Consider the following 26,576-nt stretch of genomic DNA (forward strand, 5'->3'; position numbering starts at 1 on the left):
CTCCACTTTCCCAGTGAGGGCGCAGGTGTCAAGCTCTCCTGCAATAGCCCCTCACAACTCAGGCAGAGCATTTTCCGACACTCCCTCCCTCATGCTCTCTGCCCAGCAAACACCTCATCTTTGAAGGCTCAGCTCAAATGTCACCCTGTGTGAGAAGGAGAGGGCACGTGTGGCTCCCAGCTCTGCCAGAGACAAACTGTGTGACTTTGTGCCGACTAATCAACTGCAAGAGGCCTCAGTTTCCTGATCTGTAACCCACCTCTCAGAGTTGATGCGAGGGTGGAAGGAGACAAAGTCTGGGAAAGTGTCCAGCCCAGAGATGGTGGCTACTCCAGCCTTGCCCCCGACTGGGACCCCTCCCCTGCCCTTGCCAGGCAGAATCACTGCTGTCCCACTATGCCCCTGCATTCCTTCATTGTCCCACTTGTCACAGTGCAGGGACTATTTACACACAGGCCTGCCCTTCCAAATAAACGGAGTCCTGGGAGGGCAGAGATTAGGGCTTGGTGCTAACAGCTGCTCTCTTCTGAGCCCCTGCCACATGCCAGGCACTGGGCTCGGTGCCTCACACCTGTGGCACCCTTAAATCCTCATGACCTGGGAGGTAGGCCCTGGCCCCATTTGGCAGAGGAAGAAACTGAGGCTCAGAGGGGCCTGGTGATGGCACCTAAGGTCCCACAGCTAGTAAGTGGGCATTCAAAATCTGGTCTCTGATGCCCAAGAGGTGCTCATAAAAGGTCTGCTGAAGAGCAGCCCACACCCCCGCAGGAACTACCTGTAGAGAGGCAGGCATGCAGCCTATCTCGGGGCAGCCCTGCTTTTCCAGCCCCCAGGTTTTGCACCTAGGTGGGCATTATTCACCCTGGGGTATAACAAACCCAGCCCATTCCTTTCCTGTGTGATATGAGGTGAGTAACCTACCCTATCTGGGCCTTGGGAAGCTGAAAGGAGCTGTCCCCACCCCTCCTGGCACAGCAAGAGTGTGGAGAGCCACATGGGGGGCTCCTAACAGCTAGGAAGACCCAGCCTAGGGCAGGTCAGGACTTTGGAGCCAGGCGCTGGGTCCACAGGGCAGCTGTGGCTTTGCTTGGCAGAAGCAGGCACAGCTGTGCTCTGCCCATTACATAATCTCCCTGCCCCTGGAGTGGCTCCCCTGCCGCGCCCAGGATATCCTGTGCCACCCCCCCCAGTTCCTTTAATGACCCTCATCCTCCCCAGGGGCCCATATTCTGCAGGCCCCTCTATGCACATGTACACATACATGCTGTCATCTCTCAGCAGCCTGGGGAGAAGGGCCGAGTTGATCTGGGCCAGGGTGAGGGGAGGAGGCACGATGCATTTGTAGATTGAGTTCCACTTCACCCAGCATTCTAGACACTTGACATAATTCCCACAGAAGGTCACAACAGCCTGCACACCAGCCTTGCCACACACACCTTCACCCCCCTCCCCACCTTCCCCATTTCAAACCTTCATCCTTCCTAAAACTCAACTGTGATCGACCTGAGCAATAGACTCCACTCACTACCGACTGAGAACCTTCTATACACCAGGCCCTAAACCCTTCTATGGCTTCCCACTGCCTGCAGAATAAAGCCCCAGCTCCTTGGCACAGTGTTCAAGGCCGTCATCTCCAACTGCCCAACACAGGTGATTAAGAATGTGGATTCTCGAATCTGACCTTGTGGGTTCAAATTCCGGCTTCTACCACCTGCATGACCCTGAGGTCACTTTATTTCTCACGGCTTCAGTTTCCTTATCTGTGAAATGGGGATAAAAGTAACGTACCTCATCAGGTGGCTGCAAGAAGCAAACAGTGCCTATAAATATATACATCTGGCACGTAATTGGTCCACAAACAACAGCCATTATTATTATTGGGCCCTATTCTCGAGCTAAACCAAACGACCTGAGACCCTGGACAGACCAGCTTGTTTCATATCCCCAAGCATTTCCATGGCAGCTCCTTCCACCAGGAAAATCCCTCCTGCCTTGTCACTTTGACAAACTCCTATTCTCTCAGGACTCAATTCAAATTTCATCTCCTCTGTCCACATAGCCTCAAGTCCTTTCCTCCCTCCTCTGGGCCCCACAGCCCCGAGCAAACCACAGGTTAGCTCAGGAAGGAGCCATGGCTTGTCCATCACCATCCCCTTGGCACCCAGCTCAGGGTCCAGTCTGTCAAACAAAAGCTCAACCCAGCAAAGACAGCAAGGGGGCCAGAGTAGGTTCCATTACTTCCATTTTTCAGATGAGGCTCATAGAATTAAGGGACTTACCTGAGGTCCCTCAGCTCACAGGTAACGACATGGGCCATAATCCAAAGTCACACGGCTGCAAGCCTAAATCCCCAACAAGGGAGGGGAGGAGGCGGTGGGTGTACCCAGAGGTGTGGGCTTACTGAGCAGTATCCTGGATGATTCAGGGAACCCCAAAGGCCCTGTTTGGCTGCCTCCAGTCCCAGGGTCTCCGGGCTGGGTGCCATCCTCACGGAACTCCACGCCTGTAAGAGCTGATGCACAAGGTCTCTAGAGGGGCATGGGCAGCTCTGGAGAAAGGACTAGGAGTGCAAAGAGGACCAGAGGTGACCTGCCCCCTCAGGGTCCTGGGAAGACAGGGTTTGTTTGCCTCTCTGGCCTGACTGCTGCATGGATGGTGGAAAAGACACACTGTACGGCCAGGAAGAGATAGCCACTACTTCTAGCTCTGCCAGCCACTCACTCTGACCTTGGGTCTGTCACATCACTTCTCTGAGCCTCAGTTTTCTCATCTGTACCATGAGGGCAGATGTGTCTTGTTCATAGCTGTACCCTGTTGCTTGGAATTGTACTTATCACGTAATAAGTGCTCAATAAATATTTACTGAATGAATGAATGAATGAAAGGGACAATGACACTGACCCTGCAGAATACTGAACGAAGGATCTTGTCTAAAAAGTCTGGTACAAGAAGGGCCCTTTGACCTCTTAGAGGATAGAGACCCACTCTCCTCTCTCTTCCTGAGAGAGCACTACTCATGGGGACAGCTGCCCAGGGCCCCCAGACCACTGCGTCCCCTCCCCAGAGGTCAGAGATGAGTTCCAACAGGCGTCCTTCCTTCCCACCCAAGCAGCTCTGTCTTCGGAAGAGAGGCCCAGGGCAGCGTCTGGAGAAGCCAGGCAGCAGATGGACAAAGACAGCACGTGCTCCACAGGCAGGAAGCAGCCCCAGGAGCTGGGTTCGCAGTGTTGGCAGTCCTGTATGCTGCTGGAGGCTGGGGGCCAGGTGCCAGGGCCGGCTGGCACCACCAGCACTTGGCAAAAGCTGGACAGGGGCCCTGTGGGACGAGGAGAGTCTGCCAACATCCGGAGCCTCTCTTGGAGTACCTTCTACCCGGGCCAGTTTGACCCAGCCCTTCCCCATCCTTGAGCCTCCTGTCACTTGGTGAAAGGCAGCAAGAGATCTGGGTTCCAATCCTGGCTGTGACATAATTCATAGGCCAGTTCTTTCTGAGTTCAGTTGTCCCTTCTGAAAATGGGGGTTAAATCCCAACCTTGAGATTTGTTTTGAGAGTTATTTTATTTTAACAAAGTAACCTAGGTGAAGCAGGATGGGTAGCACATAGTGAAGCTCTGTACATGGAAGGGCTGGACCTGGGGACAAGGTTTCAGCTTTCAACAGCGCCAGGGAAGGCCCAGGCAGAATCCTCACCCACACTTCCAACAGCTTTACTGCACCTGGGACACACCCTGGGCCAGGCCCTGCCTCCCAGCAGCCCATTTTTGGCTGCGTCATAGGGAGGGCAGGGCAATCCAGATCCCTGGCCTCTGCCAAATGCCCCCACCAGCCCCTTGCCTGCCTCCTTCCTGGTCAGGAGCCGGCGGCAGCGCCTATGCCTACAGGTCAGGCTGCTGTATTGCTTACATGTCACCTGTGCTAAGAACAGCAAGGCCCTGTTCTCCAGTGAGAATAGCCCAACCGGCGCCCTGGCTGCCCCGTGGCTCCTGTTACCCAAACAATAACACCCAGTGGCCTGGCACCTCCATGGAGTGTGGGAGGCAGGGAATGGGCAGCAGTATCCAGGGCTCTGCACCCTCTCAGGCCCAGGAAGCAGAGGCTAGAACCCAGCACTGGCCACTGGAGAAACAGAGGCCCAGAGAGGCTAAGGACTGACTGAGGGTCACACAGTGTTTTCAAGGTGAAGCTCCTGGAGAAATCCTGGACCCCCCTAACCCTAGGAAATAAGCTAGTCTTCTCCTTTCACAGAGTTCAGACACAGGAGTACTCAAAACTGAGTTGAGTTTCCTGTTTAAACCTGGTGCCCTGGTTAAGCTGGCCCCTGCACCAGGATTGCCCAAAGAGAGGCAGGAGGTACTGCCCTGGACTAGGAATAGAGCTCCTGGGAGTCTGCCCTCCCAACTAGTATAACCCAAGGTAGGTCCTTGGATTAAGTCCCTCCCCGGCCTCTCCTATCTACCCTCCTCTAGGGAGGCCTAGGTTGTAGGGGCATGCCAGGGCAAAGGAATCTACCTCTGAGCACCGCCCCCCTTCCTGCAAGGTCCCGGTGCCCCAGTCCTGGGGGGGGGGGGTGCAAGGGGATAGGGGCTGCAGAGGGCAGTGTTCCTCACCTCAAAAAGGGTGAGTCAGCGAGAGAACCTCTGAAAGCTGTGCAGGGCCTGTAAAAACCCCATGGCAGGGATCCCAGAACAATTTACTTCAAATTGCGCCTTCAGGTTGGTTACCTAATCCTGCCGCGCCCACCTTCCAATAGCCAGTGTAGGCCATGGCCGTCCCTTTAAAGGGGCAGCACACCCTGAGTGCTGGGGACCTGTGGTCCTCACTGATCTCAACCTGTGACCCTGAGAGGCAAGGCACGTGGTGACTACCCCAGGTAAGAGAGGGCAGAGGAGGGTACCTAGGCAGGGGCTAGGGGCCCAAAAGAAAATCACCTTGGCTCCCAGGCTCACTGAGGTCTCCACACCCTCCCTGCATACTCCCCACATGCCCTCTGGAAAGGGAGTATCACCTGCCTCCTTCCCAGCATGAGGCTGAGGGGAAAGTTTTCAGGACCAGCGGGTTCACAAGCTTGACCTTGACCCTGGGGGTCAAAGGGCACAGGAAGAGCTGGCCTTCTGCATGCTTAGGGCCTGGCACCACGGAATCCTCAGAGTAGGGCAGGAGCTGCTTCTGGGAGAGGCTAGGCTGGCAGAGGCCAAACTCCCCAAGGGCCCAGCCCTTCTTACGGGAGGAGGAACCAAGGTCCTCCCCCTCTCCAGGAATATCTTCACAAGGTCTAAGGGCTTTTCCCCACTCTCTTCTCCACAGCCTGGGGCAGGGACACAGGCGTCCTCTGGCCCTAGCCTTGGGGCAAAGAAAACCACGAGTTTCAGCCTCAGACGGGTGGTGTCACCCCACATCCCACAACTGCCAAGAGTCAAGAGGGGCAATCCTTCTATGGTCAGCAGCGGAGAAGCGGGGAGCTCTGGGGTAGGGCGCTGGGAGACGTCAAGGAGAAGTGGGGATCCCACGACCCTTGTCTCTTGCAGAATCCCAGACATCTGGCACCCCAGCCCTGCCCGTCTGCGCTAACGGAGGAAGCTCCGACAGCTCCCGGTACGGGTCCGAGGTGTGTGGGGTGAGGAGGTCCAGATCCCAGCGCCCCACGGGATCCCCTCTCCGGGCTAAGGTTCTCGGCGCTTGGCAGAACTGTCCCTCGCGCACACACACTGGGGCAGAGGGGGGTGGAGCCGGAGACGGGGCAAGAGATCGGACGGCACTCGCGCCCTGGCGGGCGCCTGCCAGGCTGCAGCGGCGCCGCGGGCCGCCCCGCCCCTGTGGGGACCCGGGCTCGCCGGCCGCCGGCGCCCGTTCCCCGCCCCGCTCACTCACCTCCGGGTCCAGCGGCACCAGCTCCATGAGCGGCCAGGGTTCCTTGAGCTGGGCGAGCGGCATCGCGCCGCCGCCGGGCCGCCCGCGCTCCTTCTGCGGCCCGGGCCGCGCCGCCTCCCGGGTCCCGGGGTCGCCGGCTCTGCAACCCCGCGCCCCCTCGCCCCGCTCCGAGACCCTCGCGCTCAGGCTGGGCCGTCCGCCGCCGCCGCCGCCGCGGCACTCGCACTTCGGCTCCCTTCGTCACCCGGCGCCGCAGCGCCCATTGGCTACCTGCGAGGGGGCGGGGCCACAGAAGCCCCGCCCCAGCCTCCGCGGCACGGCATTCCCCGCATGGACCCCCGCCCCCGCCGCGCTCCGCTCCGCCCAGGAGAGGCCGTCCTGGCTACTCCCCACCAAGCCTTGTACCCCCGCGCGGACCACGCCAGGGCCAGCGCTCTCCCCGCCTCAGCCCGTTTGGAATCGGTTCCCAGATGTTCCTTCTCCCTCCAGCGGAGAGATCTCCCCTGTTGCCCCTGCCTCCCTCGCGCCCCTCCCCACCCCCCACCCCCGAATGTTCCGGGCCTGAGCCTGTGGCCCACTCATCTCAGGCCCTCACCTCACAGGGCCCTGGGGATCCCCCCTACGGAAGCCAACACTGGGATCCCTTGGGGATCTCAGCGCCCCAGCCCTAGATAGGTTCCAACTCTTCTGTCACCACCATCAGGACCCACAGCGCCCCCAGAGTGATTTCTTAATACGCATTTTTTGCAATCAGTGGTTGAGGGGGCTCCTTTCAAGCGAAGTCTCCCCAGAATCTGTCCAGCTGCAGGCCCAGCGCTGGGCTGATTTGCACCCCTCCCCACCCCCACCCCCGGAAGGTCAGGGACTAGGCTCCCAGGATTGACCGACACGTAGGCTGCACTTGGAGTAAAGGCCAGGGAGAGGGAGCCCCTCTGGAGAGATTCAGCCTCCACCTAAAGAGGTGTTATGGGTCCAGGAGTGGTGAGATTTATTCACACGTGGGGGAGGGGAGGGATGGGCTTGCCGGTTTCATGGGTGGGGAAGAATGGCCAGTTATTTACAAAGCTGTTCTAAGGCAGGGGGATGGAAAGGATTGTTTATCAAAAGCCTTCCACGAAGCAGGCTCCGCCAATATGTGATTTCCTTGAATCCTCACCACCACCTAGTTTACAAATCATGAAGCAGCCTCAGAAAGATGTGGTGACTTACCCAAGGTCACACAGCAAGTCGAGAACATATTAGGGCTTTAAAAAAATCAAAGTGGATGAGGATTTCTCTAAATCCAGATGCTCCCCTTAATCCATGACTTTCCCAGAGTAGCACCTCAGCTGTTGAAGTGAATTGAGTTTTCAGTGGAAAAGACTTTGGAACCAACACATCTGGGTTTGAATCCTGGCTCGGCCGCCTCTTTTAACATTGGGAAACTCATTTCATGTCTCTAAACCTCAGTTTTGTTATCTGTCAAAGGGGAATTATAATCCTAGTCTTTCAGGTATATACTGAGGACTAAATTCTATTTTAATTCAATAAATATTTATGCCTGTGTATTACAAACCAGGCCCACTTCCTGAGCATATATTGTAAACCAGGCCTGCTTCTAGATGCTGAGGATATTGCAATGGACAAAACAAAGCCCTTGCTCTCATGGAATTTATTCAGTCTGGTGTGATTAAATAAATAATTACAGCTAACACTAACATAGCACTTACTATGGACCAGGCACTGTTCTACGCATTTTACCCGTATAAATTCATTTAATCTTCACAACAACATTATGAGGTAGGTGCTGTTATTATCTCCAGTATACAGATAAGGAAACTGAGGACAGAGAAGTTAAACATCTCATTCTCTGGGTCCCTCTGAGGTTACACAACTAGAAAATGGCAGGGCTGAGAGACAGCCCTGGCAGTCTGGGCCCAGACTTTGTCTCTTGTTCGCTGGCTCTCCACCTCCCTGAGGAGAAAAGGTGAGGGCTAAACCAGAGCCTGAACCAGAGATGGCAGCCATTATTAACATCAGTGTTAGTATCACCCAGTTCAGTTGCCTGGAACCAGTTTGCAATGCCCCTACTCTTGCTGCTCGGGGCTAGTGTTGTAATATTTGGACACACTTAGACTAAAAAATTGTTGTTGTGTATGTGAAATTCATATTTAACTGAGTATCCTGTATTTTGATTAGCTAAATCTAGTAATCCGGGGCCGGCCTGGCGGCATAGTGGTTAAGTTCACGTGGTTTGGTTTGCGGGTTTGGATCCCGGGTGTAGACCTACACACCGCTCGTCAAGCCATGCTTTGGTGGCATCCCACATGCAAAGTGGAGGAAGATTGGCACGGATGTTCGCTCAGGGCCAATCTTCCTCACCAAAAAAAAAGAAAAGAAATCTAGTAATCCTACTCAGGGATCAGAACAGATCTCACACAGGTGCCAAATATCTCACACAGCAAGCCAGATTTAAGTTAGACTTAGGAAGAGACGCTGAGACCCAGAGAATGAGGGCAAAGGACTGTGAGAGGGAGATGGGGTGGATGGTCGAGAGTGGAGGAGGTGAGAAGAAAGCAGGAGTAATTTTGCCTTCAGTCTGCCCCTTTCCTGGGTCCCCTGCCTATTCCTTCCCCTTCTTACAGGAAAGGATTCCCTATCAAGTGCCTCATCTCAGCTTAAGGACTGAGTCGTGGTTGTGCTCTCCTATGAATAAATTTCACTTCCTATGTCCCCTCTCTCAAGGGTATTGGAAAGTCAGGGGGTCATGCTGGAAAAGGGAGGGCCCAGAGGACAGGTAGGCCCTGCCTGGGGAGCTTGGGCAGGTCACCTTGCCCATATGTATTGTAGGGATAGCAGTCGCTCAGCACAGAGCTGTAGAAAGCAAACCATAGCCTACAATGCACTGATCCTGCTCCAGCCTCAGCTCACAGTTTTTTCCGTTTCTCTCTAGGCTACAGCCACACTGACTTTCCTTCAGTTCTCCCATTACAGGGCCTTTGCACATGCTGCTCCCTGTGCTTGAAACTGTCTCCCCTCTTCCTCAAGCCAGCTTATCTCCACAATCACTTCCTCCAAGACATCTTCCCTCACCTCCCTGTTATACACACTCACAGCAATGGATACTTCTCCTTAGTGCTTCTAAGGTTGTACCTTTACATGTGTTTATGTGATTATTTGATTAACATCTGGCTCTTGAATTAGATGGTAAGCTCTGAGAGGGCAGTAGTCATGTCTTCTTGGCTATTCATTGTCTTCCTGGCACCTGACACACTGCCTGGCACATAGTAGGTGCTCAAAGAGGCTAAGGGATGTGTCCAACATTACCTTGATATGAAATGGTAAATCCAGGACTCAGACCTAGGCAATCTAACTCCAGGAAATGCTACACTCTGCATAATGGATAAATGCTAGCTATTATTATTATTAATAATAATGGGGTTAGAACAGGCTGTTCTGGGCGGTCACTTGAGGTGTTTGTTAAATGAATGACTCATGAGTGTGAAAGGACTGGACACAAGCGAGGTTATTATTCTGTACCCTGTTGAAGAGATTTTTCTGGCGCGGAGCAGAGGCTGAACTGACAGGGGCTGAGAGTTGGATTTTGGGTCCTTTTACTGCAGCCTGGGCATGTGCTTGCTATAATGTTCAGGAGCACAGGGTCTGGATGGGCCCTGCCCTGGGGAGAGGGTCTGTCATTATCCTTTTGGTAGAGAAGGGTCTTGGCACACGTGTCTCCTGGCAGCAGGTGGAACAGGATGAGGGGAATAATCATAATGATGGTTACCTTTAACAAGTGATTACAAAGTGCCAGAATTTGGCTAAGCATTTAGATAATAATAATCACGAACTGTGAGGGCTTATGGAGAGAGAAATATGTGACCTGCCTGGAGCTGAGTGTTTTACAGGCAAGAGCTCATCAAATCATCCCAACAATACCATGAGACAGAAATTATTGTCCCTATTTTCCAGATGACAAAACCGAGGCTCAGAGAGGGATGGGATTGCTCATGGTCAGACAGCTAGTAAATATTGCAGCTAGGTTGGGAACCCAGGTCTCTCAGACTCAAAAACCAGTTCTCTTAATCACTTCACTACACTGTAAGCCCAGAAGGTGGTACAGGGATACTCAGTGGGTGAACAGGTGAGGGGGTGGAGTCTCCTGTCTGCCTCATCCAGGTCTGAGGGATGGGGGTCGCATCATTCCCCTGCTCAAAACCCTCCTGTGGCTCCCCCATCACACTTCAAACAAAATCCAAAGACTTTGCTGGGCCTGGAAAGTCCTACAGGACCCAGCCCCCTGCTTCCTCTGGCACCTTCTCTCTCACCACTCACTCACTGCCCTCCTGCCACGAGGCACCCTTGCTGCTCACTAACATGCCAGGTATGCTTCCCACCTCAGGCTTTTGCTCCTGCCATGCCCTCCACTTGGAACATTCTTTCTGCAGCTCTCATATTTGCTCCCTCGCTTCATTCACTCTTCTGCTCAAATGTCACCTCTTCAGAGAGGACTGACCCTATCTAAAATAGCTCCCCATCAATGGATCACCTATGTTATTTTTTTTCTTGGCATGCCTCTCTACAAGCAATCATATTGTATATTTACCTGTTTTTTTATTGTTTGTTTCTCCCAATAGAACAAAGCTCCATGAGGCAGGACTTGTCTATTTTGTTTACTGCTATATCCCTGGATACATCTGACATATTTCAAGGCCTCAAAATAAACTTATAAATTGAGCCACACCAACCTGGACTCTAATCCTAGCTCTGCCACTCCCTAGCTGTGTGACTCTGAACATTTCCCTTAACCCCTCTGAGCCCCAGTTTCTGCATCTGTAAACTAGAGGTGGTTATGAGTACTAAGTGAGATCAGGCAATAAATACCTGTGCTGTGCCCAATAGAAATGGTAGGTAACAGTCATAGACTCTCTCTTTTCCCTCCAAATTCTTCCCCCTGCAAAGGAGGGGGAGGGCAGGAGACTGGGAGTTGGGGAGTTCACTGGATGGGTTCTCCATCATTGTGAAATGAAGATGTGAGAAGAGCCTTCAGCTTGAAGGAACTTCCATGACTGTGATCATGAGGCTGGTAAAGAATGAGGCCAAAGGGCTGGCCCCGTGGCTTAGCGGTTAAGTGCGTGCGCTCCACTGCTGGCGGCCTGGGTTCGGATTCCGGGCGCGCACCGACTCACCGCTTCTCCGGCCATGCTGAGGCCGCGTCCCACATACAGCAACTAGAAGGATGTGCAGCTATGACATACAACTATCTACTGGGGCTTTGGGGGGAAAAAAATGGAAGGAAGGAAGGAAGGAGGGAGGGAGGGAGGGAGGGAGGAAGGAAGGAAGGAAGAGGCCAAAGATGGAGGAGTCAGAGAGGAGGAGAACAGGAGTGTGCAGGTAGGACAGTCCCAGGGCTGCTGGAGGATTGGCCAATAGGCTCCTCCACTGACCTAGAGACTGCGGGTGAGGCAGAAGCTTGTTGCTACTGGTTAGAGAGGATGGGAGGTGGCAGGAAAGGTGGATACAGTAGCAGCAGAGAAATGAATGGACTTGGAGGTGGAGGGACAGAAGAGGAAGCAGTTGGTCATCGAGAGATATTTATTGGGCACCAGCTATGTGCCAGGCACTGTTCTGGGCACTGGGGATACAGCAGAGGAGTAGACAGTCTCTGCCCCCTAGGATGAGTGGGTGAGCTATGGCCTGTGGGCCAGATCTGGCCTATTATTTTTGTATGCCTGTGAGCTAAGAATGGTTTTTATATCTTCAAATGATTGAAAAAAATCAAAAGAAGAATATTTCATGACATGTGAAAATTATGTGAAATTCAAATTTCAGTATCCGTAAATAAAGTTTTGTTGGAACACAGCCACGTTCCGTTTACATATAGTCTAGGGCTGCTTTCGCACTGCAACAGCAGAGTTGAGTAGCTGCAACAGAGACCATATGGTCTGAAAAGCCTAAAATGTTTACTGGCTGGCTCTTTAGAAAAAAAGTTTGTCAACCCTGCTCTAGGAACTTACATTCTCTTTGGGGAGACAGTTAAACAAGCCGGTAAGCTAATTTCAGGGTGCTTCTGAGGATGAGAGCCAGCTGGCGTCAACATTTCCTCACACCCTGCTTCTGCCTCAGCCACCTTCCCCTGGAGGGGAAGTGCTCCGTCCAGCTGGGTTACAATGCAGCAGCAGAGGGGCCAGGGTCATTGTGATCAGCCCCCTACCTCCGAGGCAAGAGGATCTAGCCTTTTCCTGAAAGAAAAAAGTCACTCTCGGTGATTTGCAAAGTCCAGTACCCGCTGGATCCCTTTCCCCTCCCAGCTCCTCGATCCAAGAATGACCTCTGTGTGACTTAGAGGAGCATCATCACCTTTGTCATCAAGGCCTGCCACCTATCTACCTGCCATCTGTGTGCTGTGCCTCCCTCTATACAAAAAGTCTTCTCCCACACCACCTCATGGAGCCCTTAGAGGGGGAAGGCGCAGATTGGGGTTATTGTTCCCATTTCACAGATGAGGAAACTGAGACTTAGAGAAGTGACCTGACTTATCCAGAGTCACACAGCTTGAAATAGCTTGCAGAGCCAGAATTAGAAAGTAGTGGAATGTCAGGTAGGGAAGGGCCTCTGACGCTGTCTGAGCCAGAGATTGAAAACCGGTGGCCTGAGGCAGAGGTGAATCAGGTAAGGGTGGTGGCGAATCTTCCATGTGCAAGAAATAAGATTTGCATTGTCTGCGGAGAATTTTAAAACAGTAATGAAACGGTAGGTCTGCTTTGTATTATCACCATGCCCTGGCGATTCTAAACAATGTCGGTAATAAAATCCTCGCTCCTGAAGAGATCTTTTTTTTAATTTTTTTGTGAGGAAGATCAGTCCTAAGCTAACATCCGATGCCAATCCTCCTCTTTTTTTGCTGAGGAAGACTGGCCCTGGGCTAACATCCATGCCCATCTTCCTCTACTTTATATGGGATGCCGCCACAGCATGGCTTGCCAAGCAGTGCGTTGGTGCATGCCCGGGATCCGAACCTGTGAACGCCGGGCCGCTAAAGCAGAGCACTTGCACTTAACTGATTGCGCGACCGGGCTGGCCCCTGAAGAGATCTTTCTGTTGGTCTAAGCTCTAAATAATTGCTGTGATTATTATGAGTTTTAAGAATATATATGTAAGCTTCAAATTAGTACATTTTTATCACCTAACCTTTAATAAATAATGTATTCTAGGGGGTTGGCCCGGTGGTGTAGTGGTTAAGTGTGCACACTCCGCTGGGGTGGCCCAGGGTTTGCAGGTTCAGATCCCGGGCGCACACCGACGCACTGCTTGTCAAGCCATGCTGTGGCGGCGTCCCATATAAAGAAGAGGAAGATGGTCACAGATGTTAGCCCAGGGCCAATCTTCCTGGGCAAAAAGAGGAGGATTGACATGGGACGTTAGCTCAGGGCTGATCTTCCTCACACACACATAAAAGCAAATAATAATAATAATAGTAATATCTTCTACATGGAAGCTAATTTGGAGAACACAATTGGCCTCCAACATACAGCTTCGATTTGAGAGTTCATAGCAGGTTGGAATTATTGGAGCTCCCTTCAGGAGCGTTCACGTCCCCATATCCCTGCTTTTAAACAGCAGATTTGAAATCAACAATGATAGTACAGTGATTGTAAAAACAAAAGAAAAAACTTGAGTTACTGCAATCCTGTCATTCTCCATGCAAATCCTTCTCTGAACCCTGCCAGTTTGCCTCTTTTAAAGGCATTTCTTCGTGTGTGTGTGTGTGTGTTCCTTTTTGTAAAAAATACATTAATGTAACTAAAAACTACTAATCCATTACTTTTTTCCCATTTGTACTGTAATTTTTATTTTATTTTTAAAAATTTTTTATTGGTTTGAGTGTATATATGAAGTTCCAATATAAGAAAAATTTCACTGTCTGTGTTTCTTTTCTGGCCATTAATATTATTTGTTTCATTTCATGATTATTGTTGAAGATAATTCTACCAAGTTAGGGTTAAAAAATGATCTTCTCTGGGTGTCAAATACACTAGGTGTCAAATACATTGGTCTGAAGACAGAATAGGACTCACAGATGATGAGCTTATTATCTTTTCCATCATAATAATTATTATTTTATTGAGCACCTACCTGGTGCCAGGCACTGTTTTCAAGTTTGACACGTATCATCTCATTTTAAATTTTAATAAAGACGGGATCCCACAGGGGTGGAATTACGGTGAGGTGAGTGAGGCTAAGTCATGCCAGTGCAAGGTCAGATTCTGTCTTTATTTAAAATGTTGACATTTTGTTCATTGTGGATATTTTTTGCATTACTTTTGATTTTTTAAAATATTACATTAAAATATTAATTATCTTGATTATTGAGTTTTTTGGTGCCCCCACCTTCAAATTTTGCACCCAAGATGATGCCTCCTTAACCTCACTCTATTAACCTCACCCTAGTCCTGTCCCGGTTCATCTAACCTCCATGAAGTAGGTGCAATAATACCCCCATTTTACAGATAAGACAAGTGAGCCACAGAAAGGCTAAATGTTTTGTTCAAATACACACAGTTATTAAGTGGTAGAGCTGGTACACAAACTTCTCTTACTTTAGAGCCCATGATCTTAACCCTACTTTACATTCATTTTGTTTGGTCCACACAGGTTGTTAAATATCTCAAATAACTTGCCATCACTTTAATTTAAAATTAAAAATACAGCTTTCCAGCTTCTTTAAAAGTCTGGCCACCTGGGCTCACATTCCTGTTCTGTAACCATCAGCAGAGGTCGGAGTGGCCACCTCTCTTAGATATGAGGCAAGCTCATCAGATCGCCACAGTCCCCACCACCCGCTATTGTCTCAACTCCTTGCCTGTATCACTCACTCATGTTCCCTGCCTACTCCAGTGGTGCATTTGGATTTGGACCCTTAATCTGGCCATTTCACAAATGGAGGAATCCAAGCCCTGGAGAGGAAGAGGCTTATCCAATTCACATAGTACCTCTGTGACAAAGCTGGGCTCCAAGCCAGGCCTCACACAGCCCCTCAGTGACAGGAGAGAATCGTGAGTGACCTTACATCTGATGGGAGCTCAGAAAGGGAGTTACCAGACTCAGATCCAAGCTAACTCCCATTTCCTGAGCACCTCCCAATGGCTGGCACCAAGGTGGGCATTTCCATGTCCACATGTCACATGGTACTCCCAACAACCCTGGCAGGTCGGCCTTGACAACCTCTATCCTATGGGTGAGAAGCTGTGGCTCGGGGAAGTTAAGATTTTTCCAGGATCTCACTGCAAGTTTGTGGCAGGTCTGTCTAACTTCAGTTCACTAGCATAAGACCTGAGGAGTCCACCTCCTGCTCCCTCCCTGGGACCCCCTCTCTCACTCTTGCTGGGATTTTCTTGGGCTGAGGCTGGAGTCATTCCTGGCTAAATTTACTCTCTTCCAGGACGATGCTGTCATAGGGCAGCCTGAGAGTGAAGCTGGTGTTGTCAAAACACCTACTTTATGCCGGGCATGTGCTAGATGCTTTTCACAAAGATTATATTCCCTTCTTTGTGTTTATCTGCATCCTCTAAATTTCCCTATGAATAGCAGCAGAGCATTGTCTGATACAGCGCCGGAAGGTGAGAGGATGGCGCAAAAGACGAGGCAATGTTCCACTCTGCTGTACACAAGGTCACTAGGAGTTGGAATTGACTGGAAGGCACTAACAACAACAACTGAATTCCCCACAATGAACACATTTTACTTTTTTTTTTTTTTTTTGTGAGGAGGACCAGCCCTGAGCTAACATCCGATGCCAATCCTCCTCTTTTTTGCTGAGGAAGACTGGCCCTGGGCTAACATCCATGCCCATCTTCCTCTACTTTATATGGGACGCCACCACGGCATGGCTTAACAAGCGGTGTGTTGGTGCGCGCCCGGGATCCAAACCGGTGAACTTCGGGCCGCCGCAGCGGAGCGCGCACTTAACCACTTGCACCACCGGGCTGGCCCCACATTTTACTTGCTATACAAGGAATTGCTTGATCTAGGCCTGGAAATGATTCTACCGAAGGTTTGGGGAAATTGGAGATCAGTAACCCCAATTTGCAGTTAAGGAAACTGAGGCTCCAAAGGATTGCCCAAGGTCACACAGGAAGTGAGTGATGGAGTCAGGATTCTGTCTGCATCCCAGGCCTGTGCTCTTTCCTTCCCACGGCTCTGCCTGCCTTTTTTTTGACACCTTGTTCCACAAAGGAGTTCAGGCAAATGATAAAAACACATAAGAGGAATCAAGCATTTATCCTCGTCCTTTCTTGTATAAACCGTATTTCAGGAAAATCAAATAATGAATGAGGAAAAGTTCTTTATGGAAGAATTCCAGCTAATGAAGGCAAAAAAAAATGACAGAATTATAAAATCACCACTTTGTAACACCTAATGAAATAATGGATCATCAGTGGATGCTAAAACCAATAGATGAAAGGTTGATGGGCAATTTGATAATGAAGAGAGCAGGTCAAGAGCCCTGAACCCACAGATCAGTCAGTTAAAAACGTTTTAACTGAATATTATGTGCCTCCAGATGTGACATAATAAGAAGTACACAGCACCATGGCCAATAAGGTATTCTTGCCAAAAACATTAAACCTGAATCTAATCAAGCCTCTAGATCTAACTTTCAGTTTACTGGAAATACAAGAGACAGAAGAACAAGTTAAATATACCACCAGGAGGCAATCAGCCAAATCTCCTGGGACGTGGGAACTTTTATAGGACAAATGCTCTGCTTTCTTCTACAAATAAATAGCATGAATAAAGAAAGGAAAGAAAACTGGACAGTTACAGATTAAAAGTTACTTAAGAGACATATCAACCAATGAAATGTGTGAACCTTATTTGAATCCTGTTTGGAACAAACCAACTATTAAAGAAATTTGAACTTGAACTAAGTATTAAATGATTTTAGGGAATTTGTATTAATTGTGTTAGGTAGGATAGTTATGTTTGAAGAAGCCCTACTGTTAAAGATATATGCTGAAATAAGTTGGGTGAAATGATATGATGTCTGGGATTTGCTTTATAATGCTCCAGAGGGAGGGAAAAGTGGGGATGTAGATGAAACAAGACTGGCAAAATGTGGATAATTATTGAAGGTGGGTGATAGGTACATGACTATTTATTACCTTCTCTCTACTTTTATGTATGTTTGAAATGTTCCATGAAATCAAAAGTGTTTTAAGGCTAAAAGTAAATAGTTTAAAAAATTGGGACAAAGAGAAAACACAGATCAAGAAGTAGAAAAGTTCCAAGCTTCCTAGCAGCCAAAGCAAAGAGGAAAATGAGTCATGCTAGCCAAGTGTTGAGAAAGGCAGTCTCTTGCCTGCAGTCTTTTGACCCCATTCAACCACGTAAGAATGAGCCTTGGGCCTGGAACACTTTCTAACCAAGAGATAAAGAGTCCACATAGCCTGTGCAGGGCTTATCACCTTGTGTGGGACTATCTTTCCTTGTTTCAGGTGCAGTGAGTACTCTTAACTCTGCCTAAACCATGTGCATCACATGGCATCTAGCCACCTCCACTGCTATATCTCTTCTCCTCCAGGAGGGGACAGGGTCCTTCCACTGCTGCACCAGAAGGGTGAGCATAGGCGAGTTGCTCTGCACTGGCCCTGGGAGAGATCCATTGGCCATGAGGGACAGACACCCACTATTGAAGCTGATCTTGCTTTGTCTCTTCTCTGAGTAAAGCATTGTTCCATCCAGTTCTTGACTGTGTCATGTTTTCCTTGGCGACTCAGATACCAAGATGCAATGGGTAGAAGTGTTTAGAGGTCTCCCCTGGGATTGATAACTGGTGCACAGCACTCTTCTTGACATCAAGAGATTTATATAATTTTATTTATTTATTTATTTTTTCCCCCAAAGCCCCAGTAGATAGTTGTATGTCATAGCTGCACATCCTTCTAGTTGCTGTATGTGGGACGCGGCCTCAGCATGGCAGGAGAAGCGGTGCGTCGGTGCGCGCCCGGGATCCGATCCCGGGCCACCAGCAGCAGAGCACGTGCACTTAACCGCTAAGTCACGGGGCCGGCCCAATATATAATGTTATAAACTAATGTTACCGCAATAAAAAAAAAGAAGTGATTCTGGTGGTGTCAAAATTTCTACTTAGGGGCTGGCCCAGTGGCGCAGGCGGTTAAGTGCGTGCACTCCGCTGCAGCAGCACTGGTTGGTATCCCGGGCGCGCACTGACGCGCTGCTTGGCAAGCCATGCTGTGGTGGCGTCCCATATAAAGTGGAGGAAGATGGGCACGGATATTAGCCCAGGGCCAGTCTTCCTCAGCAAAAAAAAAAAAAAAAAAAAAGAGGAGGATTGGCAGATGTTAGCACAGGGCTGATCTCCTCACAAAAAAAAAAAAATTCTACTTAATAAGGCTTACCAGGTCACTAGCCGGGCAGCCAGTCACCTGTCCTGATTCGGGCTTTAATGAGGGACTTGCAAAAAGGAGAAGTAGAGAGAGGTGGACCTCAGAGGATGAGGGAAATGGAAAAGGACGAGGGAAAGGCAGGGCATTCTAGGTGGAGGTGCGAGTGAGCAAGGGCAGAGAGGCTCCTTCATTTTCATAAAAGAAAAAATATTATACAAAATGTATGTGAACCCGAATAAAGCTGGTCTTTTTTGCTCCCTCCTTGCCCTGAAGAAATTGATTCAACTTCCAAAAGCACTGACAGGAAACAAAAGTCTTGACCAAAGGTCCCTGTAGGATACTGCAAAGTGATAACACAGGGCACCTCACAGCAAGACGGTCTCCAAAAATGCTCCTAAATCTTCTCTCCTCCTCAAAGTTCCCCGCTATCAGAGCAGCTCCCCAAACCTCTCTTTCTTTCTCTTTTTCCCAAATTCCTGACCACCCAATCTCTGCCAGCTCACTCCCCTCCCTTCTCGCACTAGTAGCCGTTCCTGAGTGGAACTGGGAGGAAATTCCTCCAAGTCACTCCACTCTTTTGCTTAGATCTATTCCTCTCCCTCTGCCCTCCTTACAGAGGAAAAGCCATGAATATTTACATGTGAGTATTTTTGTCCTGTTTCATAGAAAAAAAGATTGGAAGGAAATACACCCAAATGTTAACAGTAAGAAGCCAGCAGAGCTTTGGAATCAGATAAAGTCGGGCCCATGTCCTGGCTCTGCCAATTTCTAGCTGTGTGACCCTGGGCAAGCGTCACTGGAGATATTTCTCCAAACCTCAGATTGCTGTTCCTTGAATTACTTAGCCTGGTATCTGGCATGTAGTAAGCGTTCCATAAAGTGTAGTTTACAAAATAAAGGAGTTATCTCTAGCTGGTTGGAATATGGTGAACTTTACTTTGGCTTTATCAATATTTTATTAAAATTTTTTTTACAATAAGCACATATTTGTAATTTAAAATAAAAACATCATAAAGATTATTATAAACATAGGCATAAACTAAATGTTTACCAGTAGAGGACTGAATGAATTATGGGGTACTCATATTCTGGAATATTATGAACTCGTTACAAATGAAGTATCTTTATAAATAACCACACCAAAAAATGTCCACAGTATAACAAGTTGCAAAACGATATGTGTAGTGTGAATCCTTTATATATATTTTTCTATATGTTAAGTATGTAAATAAATTGAAAAAGTGCTGGAAGGATATTCAACACTGTAGCTATCTCAGCAGTGAAGATGAGGGTTTTTCATTTTTTAAATCTATATTTTCGTAAAGTTTAATTTTTTTTAATAAGATGCATGAATTACATTAAAAAATTTTAAGGGGCGGGGGAAACAGGCAGGGAGGGTTTCCTGGTGTGTTTCCCAGGCCCCACAACAGAACAGAGCACGGCAGAAAGCAGGAACTCCAAGGCTCTCAGTCCTATCACTGCGCAGTTGGAGCTCCAACTACTCAGTTGGGAGGGAGGGGTTAACAGTTTCAGAGTCTTCAGCCCTCAAAGCCCCCCACCCCACGTGCTCTTTTGCAAAGACTGCAAAAGGAAAAAACCAGTTAAAGTTGCTCCCTCCTCCGCACCCGTAGGGACGCTTCTAATACCTCCGGTAAGGATAGTCAAGTTTGCTGGAGCCACGAAGAGGGCAGGGGGAAGAAAAGGCCCTGGGGCCTGGAGATCTTTCTAGATGTGGCCTGTGGCCCCAGTCTCCCCCCTCCCCCAATCTTGCTGAAACTGAAGACAAGAAAGGGCTCTAGAGGGATAGCAGGGTTTTGCTAGGTTCTTAGGGTGGGGCCCGCCCTGCTGCGTGTGGAGGAAGGGAGCCGATGAGTCCCCAAACACTTGGGGGGTAAGCCCGAGCAGTTCCTAGAATGTGGGGGAGATGAGTGCGATGACACACCGGGGACCCCTATCAGTCGTCTCTACAAAAACCATCGTCTCCTGATCTAGCCCCCAGATTGAGTCCCAGCATTTCCTGGCTGGTTCCAAGAACCCTGCCCAGAAAGTGGGCGGGGCTCCTGCCTCCCCTCGCCTCTCCCCACTCAGGCCCTTTTGGCGTCTGAGTCCCAAATCCCAGCCCAATCCCAGGGCGAGCCCATTCAGCTCCCAGGTCTATTCGGGCCCGCGCTCCTTCATACGGCCCCCCGGCCCCGGTGCCCGCGCCACCCCCCACCCCGTTTCCGCACAGTTCCCGCTCCCGGCACTCCGCGCGCGCCCCGCGCACCTCCTCGCGCCGCGGGAACCCGGGCCCGTCGGCCCCGCCCCCTGAGGCCCCGCCCCGGCACGTGCGCGCGCGTGGTCTGTCCGCCTGTGGGGGCTGCAGGGCGACCCTTTTCCGCATCAATATCTGGCCCTATCAGCTAGGACCGCGTTCCGAGCGTTGGGGAGAGGGGTTGCGGTGTTCAGAGAAGCTCAGAGGAGATGCAGGCCCGGAGGCGGAAGCGGAGGATGGAGAGGGCCCGAGGTCGGGGCAGTGAGGGCAGCAGAGCTCGAGCCCACGCCCAGCTCCTCTCCTCCAGGCGGGCGCACTTGGGAGCGGGGCGAGACGCTCGGCCTGGGCCCGGCGGGCTCGGAGCCCGACTGTGAGCAGGGGCTGGCCTGGTGCCCGCCAGGTGCACTGCGCGGGACTGGCAGCGGGGCGGGGCGGCCCTGGGAGCGGCTGTCAGGGTGGAGGGCGAGTCGCGTGAGCTGGGAATGTCCGACCTAGGATCGGGAGTCCAGGGCCCAGAGCTCTCTCGGCCTGGATGCTGTGTCCTGTCCTGGCAGGGGTGGGGATCGGGGCACAGGAGGCCATACCGACCCGGCGCTGCCTCCCAGGTGGGGCGCGGAGCTCGTCTCTGCGCCGCCACCGTGTGGCCGGAGGGAGCAGCGCTGTCCGGCCCCCGGAGACGCCTCAGGGCAGGGGGGACCCGGCCCTGGCTACCACGTGGCGGGCCGCCCCCGGCTTTCGAGACCTCGGGCCCACCCCCAACCGGGTTCCAGGAATGGGGTTGAACTTGCCATGGCGACGGCGGATCGGTCGCCGGGCCTTTCTCCGACCGCTGTGAATCCTGCTCAGGACCGCGTGGGACTCTGGTGTGGACACTCAGCAATCTGCCCCCAGCCTGCTCACCGAGTAACGTGGTGTGGATGAGAATGATCCCTCCCAAAAGCAGCCAGCAACCAACCAGCTTTTCCTAAGCACCTACTGTGTGAAAAGCATACAAAAAGGAATAATTAAAATAAAGGCAAGCCCTTTCATATTCATGGCACCCCATTCTCATGAAAATAGTAGGTGACATTCAAGGAGGGCTTACTGTATGCTTGGCACTCACTGAGTACTTTCATATGCATGATTGCATCAAATTCTCACCACAATCCTCTAAGGGTAGGCACTATCATTAGTGTCTAACAGATGAGAAAATTGAGGTGCAGAGAGGTTAAGTAACTTGTCTAAAATCACACAGCTAGCTAAGGATTAAATGTCTAAGCTTTGGCTTTTTTGTGTGTGTGTGTGAGGAACAATGGCCCTGAGCTAACATCTGTTGCCAATCTTCCTCTTGATGCTTGAGGAAGATTGTTCCTGAGCTAATATCTGTGCCAATCTTCCTCCATTTTGTATGTGGGACACCACCACAGCATGACCTGATGAGCAGTGTGTAGGTCCATGCCCCGGATCAGAACCTGCAAACTGTGGCAGTGGAAGGGGGTCACGCAATCTTAACCACTACACCACCAGGCTGGCCCATGGCTTTTTTTTTTTTTTTTTTTTTGAGGAAGATGGGCCCTGAGCTAACATCTGCCAATCCTCCTCTTTTTGCTGAGGAAGACTGGCCCTGGGCTAACATCCATGCCCATCTTCCTCCACTTTATATGGGACCCCGCCACAGCATGGCTTGACAAGCGGTGCCTCGGTGTGCCTCTGGATCCCAACCGGCAAACCCCGGGCCACTGCAGCAGAGCGCGCGCACCCAACCGCTTGTGCCACCGGGCTGGCCTGCCATGGCTTTTTTTAAAAATAGACTTTATTTTTTAGAGCAATTTTAAGGTCACAGCAAAATTGAGTGGCAGGTGCAGATTGTTTCTGTATACCCCCTGCCCCCACACACTCACAGCCTCCCCCACCATCAACATCCCACAGCAGAGTGGTACATTTGTTACAATTAATGAACCTACATTGACACATCATTATTACGCAAGTCCAAACTTTACGTTTGATAAGCCTTGGTTTTTAAACACTATGCCAATCTCCTGCCCTAATCGAAGGCCACGTTCCTGAGGGGGCGGGATATGACTGAGACTTTGAAGGATGTGTAAAATTTCCAAAGCAGGGGGTAGGAAGGGCATTCCAGGCTGAAGAGTTGTATATATAAAGATGCGGAGGGATCTTCGGGGTGCTTGATGAGTTTGTCTTGAGCAGCAGGTCCCAAATTTTAGTCAATAAATTGAGTCTCAGTCTCATGAAGTTTGTCCTAAGCAATAATAGCCATGAAATCATGGGTTTAATATGCAAGTTTTGTTTGAATACTAATTGAAATAAATATGTAACTCTCAAAAATATCTGGTCATATACCACTAAAATCATCCCTAGAGCCCTCAGCGGTAGTCATGCCCTATTCTGGAAAACACTATCATAGGGAATTACTGGAGATGCCGTGGAAAGGTAGGATGAGGCCACTGTTGAGGAAGGGTCATCCATGTCCCAATAAGGGGCTGGCTTCTTTTCATAATTCTCTCTGAGCCCTAGACCTACCAGCATATCGGATCTTATCTTTCCTGGCTGGCAACACTTTGGTGGCTCCTCATTCTCTTCTAGATAAAGAGAAAATGCCTTAATATGGCCTACAAGGTCCTTTGGGATCCTGGAATAGGCCCACCATGGCCCTATCAGGCTGGTGAAGAGAGGGAGACAGGGGACCGGATCTCCTGGAGGAAGTGACATCTGAGCTGAAATCTAACCAATTTATGGGAGAGAACTAGGTGATGGTGGTGAAGAGCTTTTTAGGTAGAAGGAACAGCATGTGCAGAGTTCCTGAGGCAGGAAGGCACAGTGTGCATGCAAACACCTGAAAGAGGCCTGAGGAAGAGTCAGGGAGAGGAGTTTGCAGAGGCCCCATCCTGCCTCTACTCCCTGGAGGCATCACAAGCCCTGTGATCTTAACGCTGTGCCCTGTGGGGAGCCATTGAGAGTTTCAAGTAGGGGGATGACTTCCATTCAATTGTTGAATAACAAATACTTTTTGAGCACCTACTACATGTAGAGTGCTGGGGATTTTATAGTGACAAGACTCTCACGGTCCCTGCCATCAGGAAGCTTAGACTTTTCTTTTTCAAACAAAAGTTTTACAAGCATACCTTGGAGATATTGCGGGTTTGGTTCCAGACCACAGCAGTAAAGCAAATATCGCAATAAAGCAAGTCACATGAATTTTTTGGTTTCCTGGTACATGTAAAAGTTATGTTTACATTGTACTGTAGTCTATTCAGTGTGCAACAGCATTATGTCTAAAAAACAATGTGGATACCTTAATTTAAAAATACTTTATTGCTGGGCCGGCCCTGTGGCTTGGTGGTTAAGTGCGCGCGCTGCGATGCTGGCAGCCCGGGTTCGGATCCCGGGTGCGCATCGAGGCACCACTTCTCTGTCCATCCTGAGGCCGAGTCCCACATACAGCAACTAGAAGGGTGTACAGCTATGACATACAACTATCTACTGGGGCTTTGGGGGCAAAAAATAAAATAAATAAAATCTTTAAAAAAAAAAAAAAATACTTTATTGCTAAAAAATGCTAACCATCTTCTGAGTCTTCAGCAAGTCATAATCTTTTTGCTGGTGGAGGATCTTGTAAAAAACGCGCTATCTGCAAAGTGCAATAAAACAAGGTATGCCTGTACATACACATAGTTTAAAGAAATAACAAAGTATTATAAGGTTTTCTATGAAAACAGAAGGCAGTCCACCACCCTCTTCCCCCATTTCCACTTTCCCAAAGACACCTATTTTCAACTCTTTTAGCTGACTATATTTTTATTTATCTCCATTATCTCTAACTAACATGTTTGTTTTGCTACTTCTTGATGTTTCAATTTTAAGCACCATCTCTTGATTTTTTACTACGGAAGATAAAGTTTTAACTCTCTTTCCCCATCATCTGCCCCACCATACACATAACCCCCACCTCCCCAAACTGCCAACATGATTTTGGTTAGTTCAATAGTCATTGTTTATATTATTATATGTAAACTATGATTCCTTTTCCTTTCCTGTACAACTTTTTGTTTTCCCCAGAGTTAATAATTGTCCTGTTTTGTCACTTGCTTAGTTTTTATGTATTCTACTCTCTGCAGTTATCTAAATCTTTTCTCAAGATGTTCATGCAAATCAGGTATCTCAGGTTGGTGTCTCTGAAAGCGGACATGGAGGTGGAGATGTTTATTAGGGATCAACACCTGTGAAGGGAAGTGGGCTGAAGCAGGACTGGGCAGAGGGAGAAGGTGAACTGCAGTGAGGCCTGGCAAAGACTCCATCAACCTGGCAGAGAGCTCTGGAGCAAGTATTGCCTGTCGGAGTGTCCTGAGCCCAGCTGAGATGGCCAGGCCTTTGTACGCTGCCTGGCTCAGTCACCCAGTGTGGCTGCCCCAGGGAAGGATCTGATCTTGGGCGAGGCACCTCTCTGCATCTGAGGCCGACCCTGAAGGAGCTGACAGCTGGAGGTGGGCTGCTGTCCAACGTCCCTGAAGCTGGGAGCAAGCTCTTCCTCGATGGGGGCTCTGGAGGCATGTCTCCATGACTACCACATCATATATTCTGTCAATTCCATCTTCTTGAAGACATTTTTCTGGGAGTCTTCCTTCTGCTTCAGTCTGGAGTGTTTGCCCTTTACACCTGGTGAACTTATTCTGGGCAGGGAAAGATCCAGATTTTTGTGTGTGTGTGTATGTGAGGAAGACTGGCCCTGAGCTAACATCTGTTGCCAATCCTCCTCTTTTTGCTGAGGAAGATTGTCACTGAGCTAACATCTGTGCCCATCTTCCTCTACTGTATATATGGGACACTGCCACGCATGGCTTGATGAGCTGTGTGTGGGTCCGTGCCCGGGATCCAAACCTGCGAACCCCGGGCCGCCAAAGCAGAGCGCTTGAACTTAACCACTATGCCACTGGGCTGGCCCTAAGATCCAGATTTTGTAGGGTTTAAAGTTTATACAATCTGGGGGTCCTTTAAAAATAAGAATACAAAATTAGGTATAATTTATTTTGATTGATAAAAGAAATTAATAAATTCCTGGAGCTTCAGGAGACCCTTGGAGACTTAGGACCTTTTCTTCTGAGACCTCATTAGGGAACCTCGCAGAAACGCTTTCTGCTGGCTTCTCCTGCCCACCTAGAACCTCTACAACTCCCCGCACTCACAGGGCCCATGGAAGCGCAGGGACCTGAAGCTCTAGAAGTTTCTCGGTGAGCCTGCCTCTGATCCGGGGATCTTCTTCTCCATCATCCTAGGGTTTCCCCTCACCTCGCTCCTACACTGGATTTCTCTGGGGTTGCTTCTTTCTTTACTCCATCCTTTTGGTGCAGCACCTACGCCAGTAGTTTCTTGGGAAAGAGGGTGTGGGAGGTGACATTTCTGAGACCTTGTGTGTCTGCAAATATCTTCCTTCTACCTTCACCCTTAATAATTGGCTGGTACAGAATATATGAAAACCTCTTAGAACAGTGCCTGGCACATAGTGAGTGCTATTGGAGTTTTGCTATCACTATTATATAGAATTCTAGTTAGAGATTATTTTTTGTGTGTATGTTGTTACTGAGAAGTCCGAGGGCATCCTGATTCCTGGTTCTTTGCATGGAATCTCTTTTGTACTTTGGAAGCTGTAGGATCTTCTCTTTGTCCCCTGGATTCTAACATTTCACAATGATGCCCTTGGTACGGGTCTATTTTCATCCAAGGCGCTGAGCACTTAGGGACCTCTTTCAATGTGGAAACGTATGTCCTTCAGTTCTGGGAATTTTCTTCAATTTTTAAGTGATGACTCCTCCCCTCCGTTTTTTATGCTCTCGCTTTCTGTCATTTCTATTGTTCAGATGTTGAGTGTCCTGGACCAGTCAGTCCTCTAATTTTCTTTTTCTCTCCTCTTTTCCATCTCTTTTTCTCGTCGTTTTACTTTCTGGAGGATTTCCTCAGATTTTATCTTCCAGCCCTTCTCCTGAATTTTTAATTTGCAAGGGTTTTTTGTTGTTGATGATGTTTTTTTGTCTTAAAAATAACATCCCGTTCTTGCATCACGGCCGCAATGT

General features: G+C 49.6%; 1 protein-coding gene across 8 annotated transcripts in view; it reads right to left on the bottom strand.

The window, feature by feature from the left end:
* The window catches only part of RPS6KA1 (ribosomal protein S6 kinase A1), a 52,777-nt gene extending 31,412 nt beyond the window's left edge, over positions 1–21,365 (bottom strand). For 2 of the 8 annotated variants that reach the window (XM_087446501.1, XM_087446499.1), the window contains exon 1: positions 5,869–6,022. In XM_087446501.1, coding sequence (XP_087302627.1) covers positions 5,869–5,931 — 63 coding nt within the window. In that variant the 5' untranslated portion in view covers positions 5,932–6,022. Of the gene's footprint in view, positions 1–1,681; positions 5,740–5,868; positions 6,023–21,299 lie in introns of those variants that run through there. The other 6 variants (XM_087446506.1, XM_087446503.1, XM_087446505.1 and 3 more) reach the window with 5 other exon arrangements.
* Positions 21,366–26,576: the final 5,211 nt, after the last annotated feature.

The sequence above is a fragment of the Ceratotherium simum genome, chromosome 22, assembly GCF_057802395.1.
Source record: "Ceratotherium simum simum isolate JZ-2026a chromosome 22, ASM5780239v1, whole genome shotgun sequence".
Lineage (NCBI taxonomy): Eukaryota > Metazoa > Chordata > Mammalia > Perissodactyla > Rhinocerotidae > Ceratotherium > Ceratotherium simum.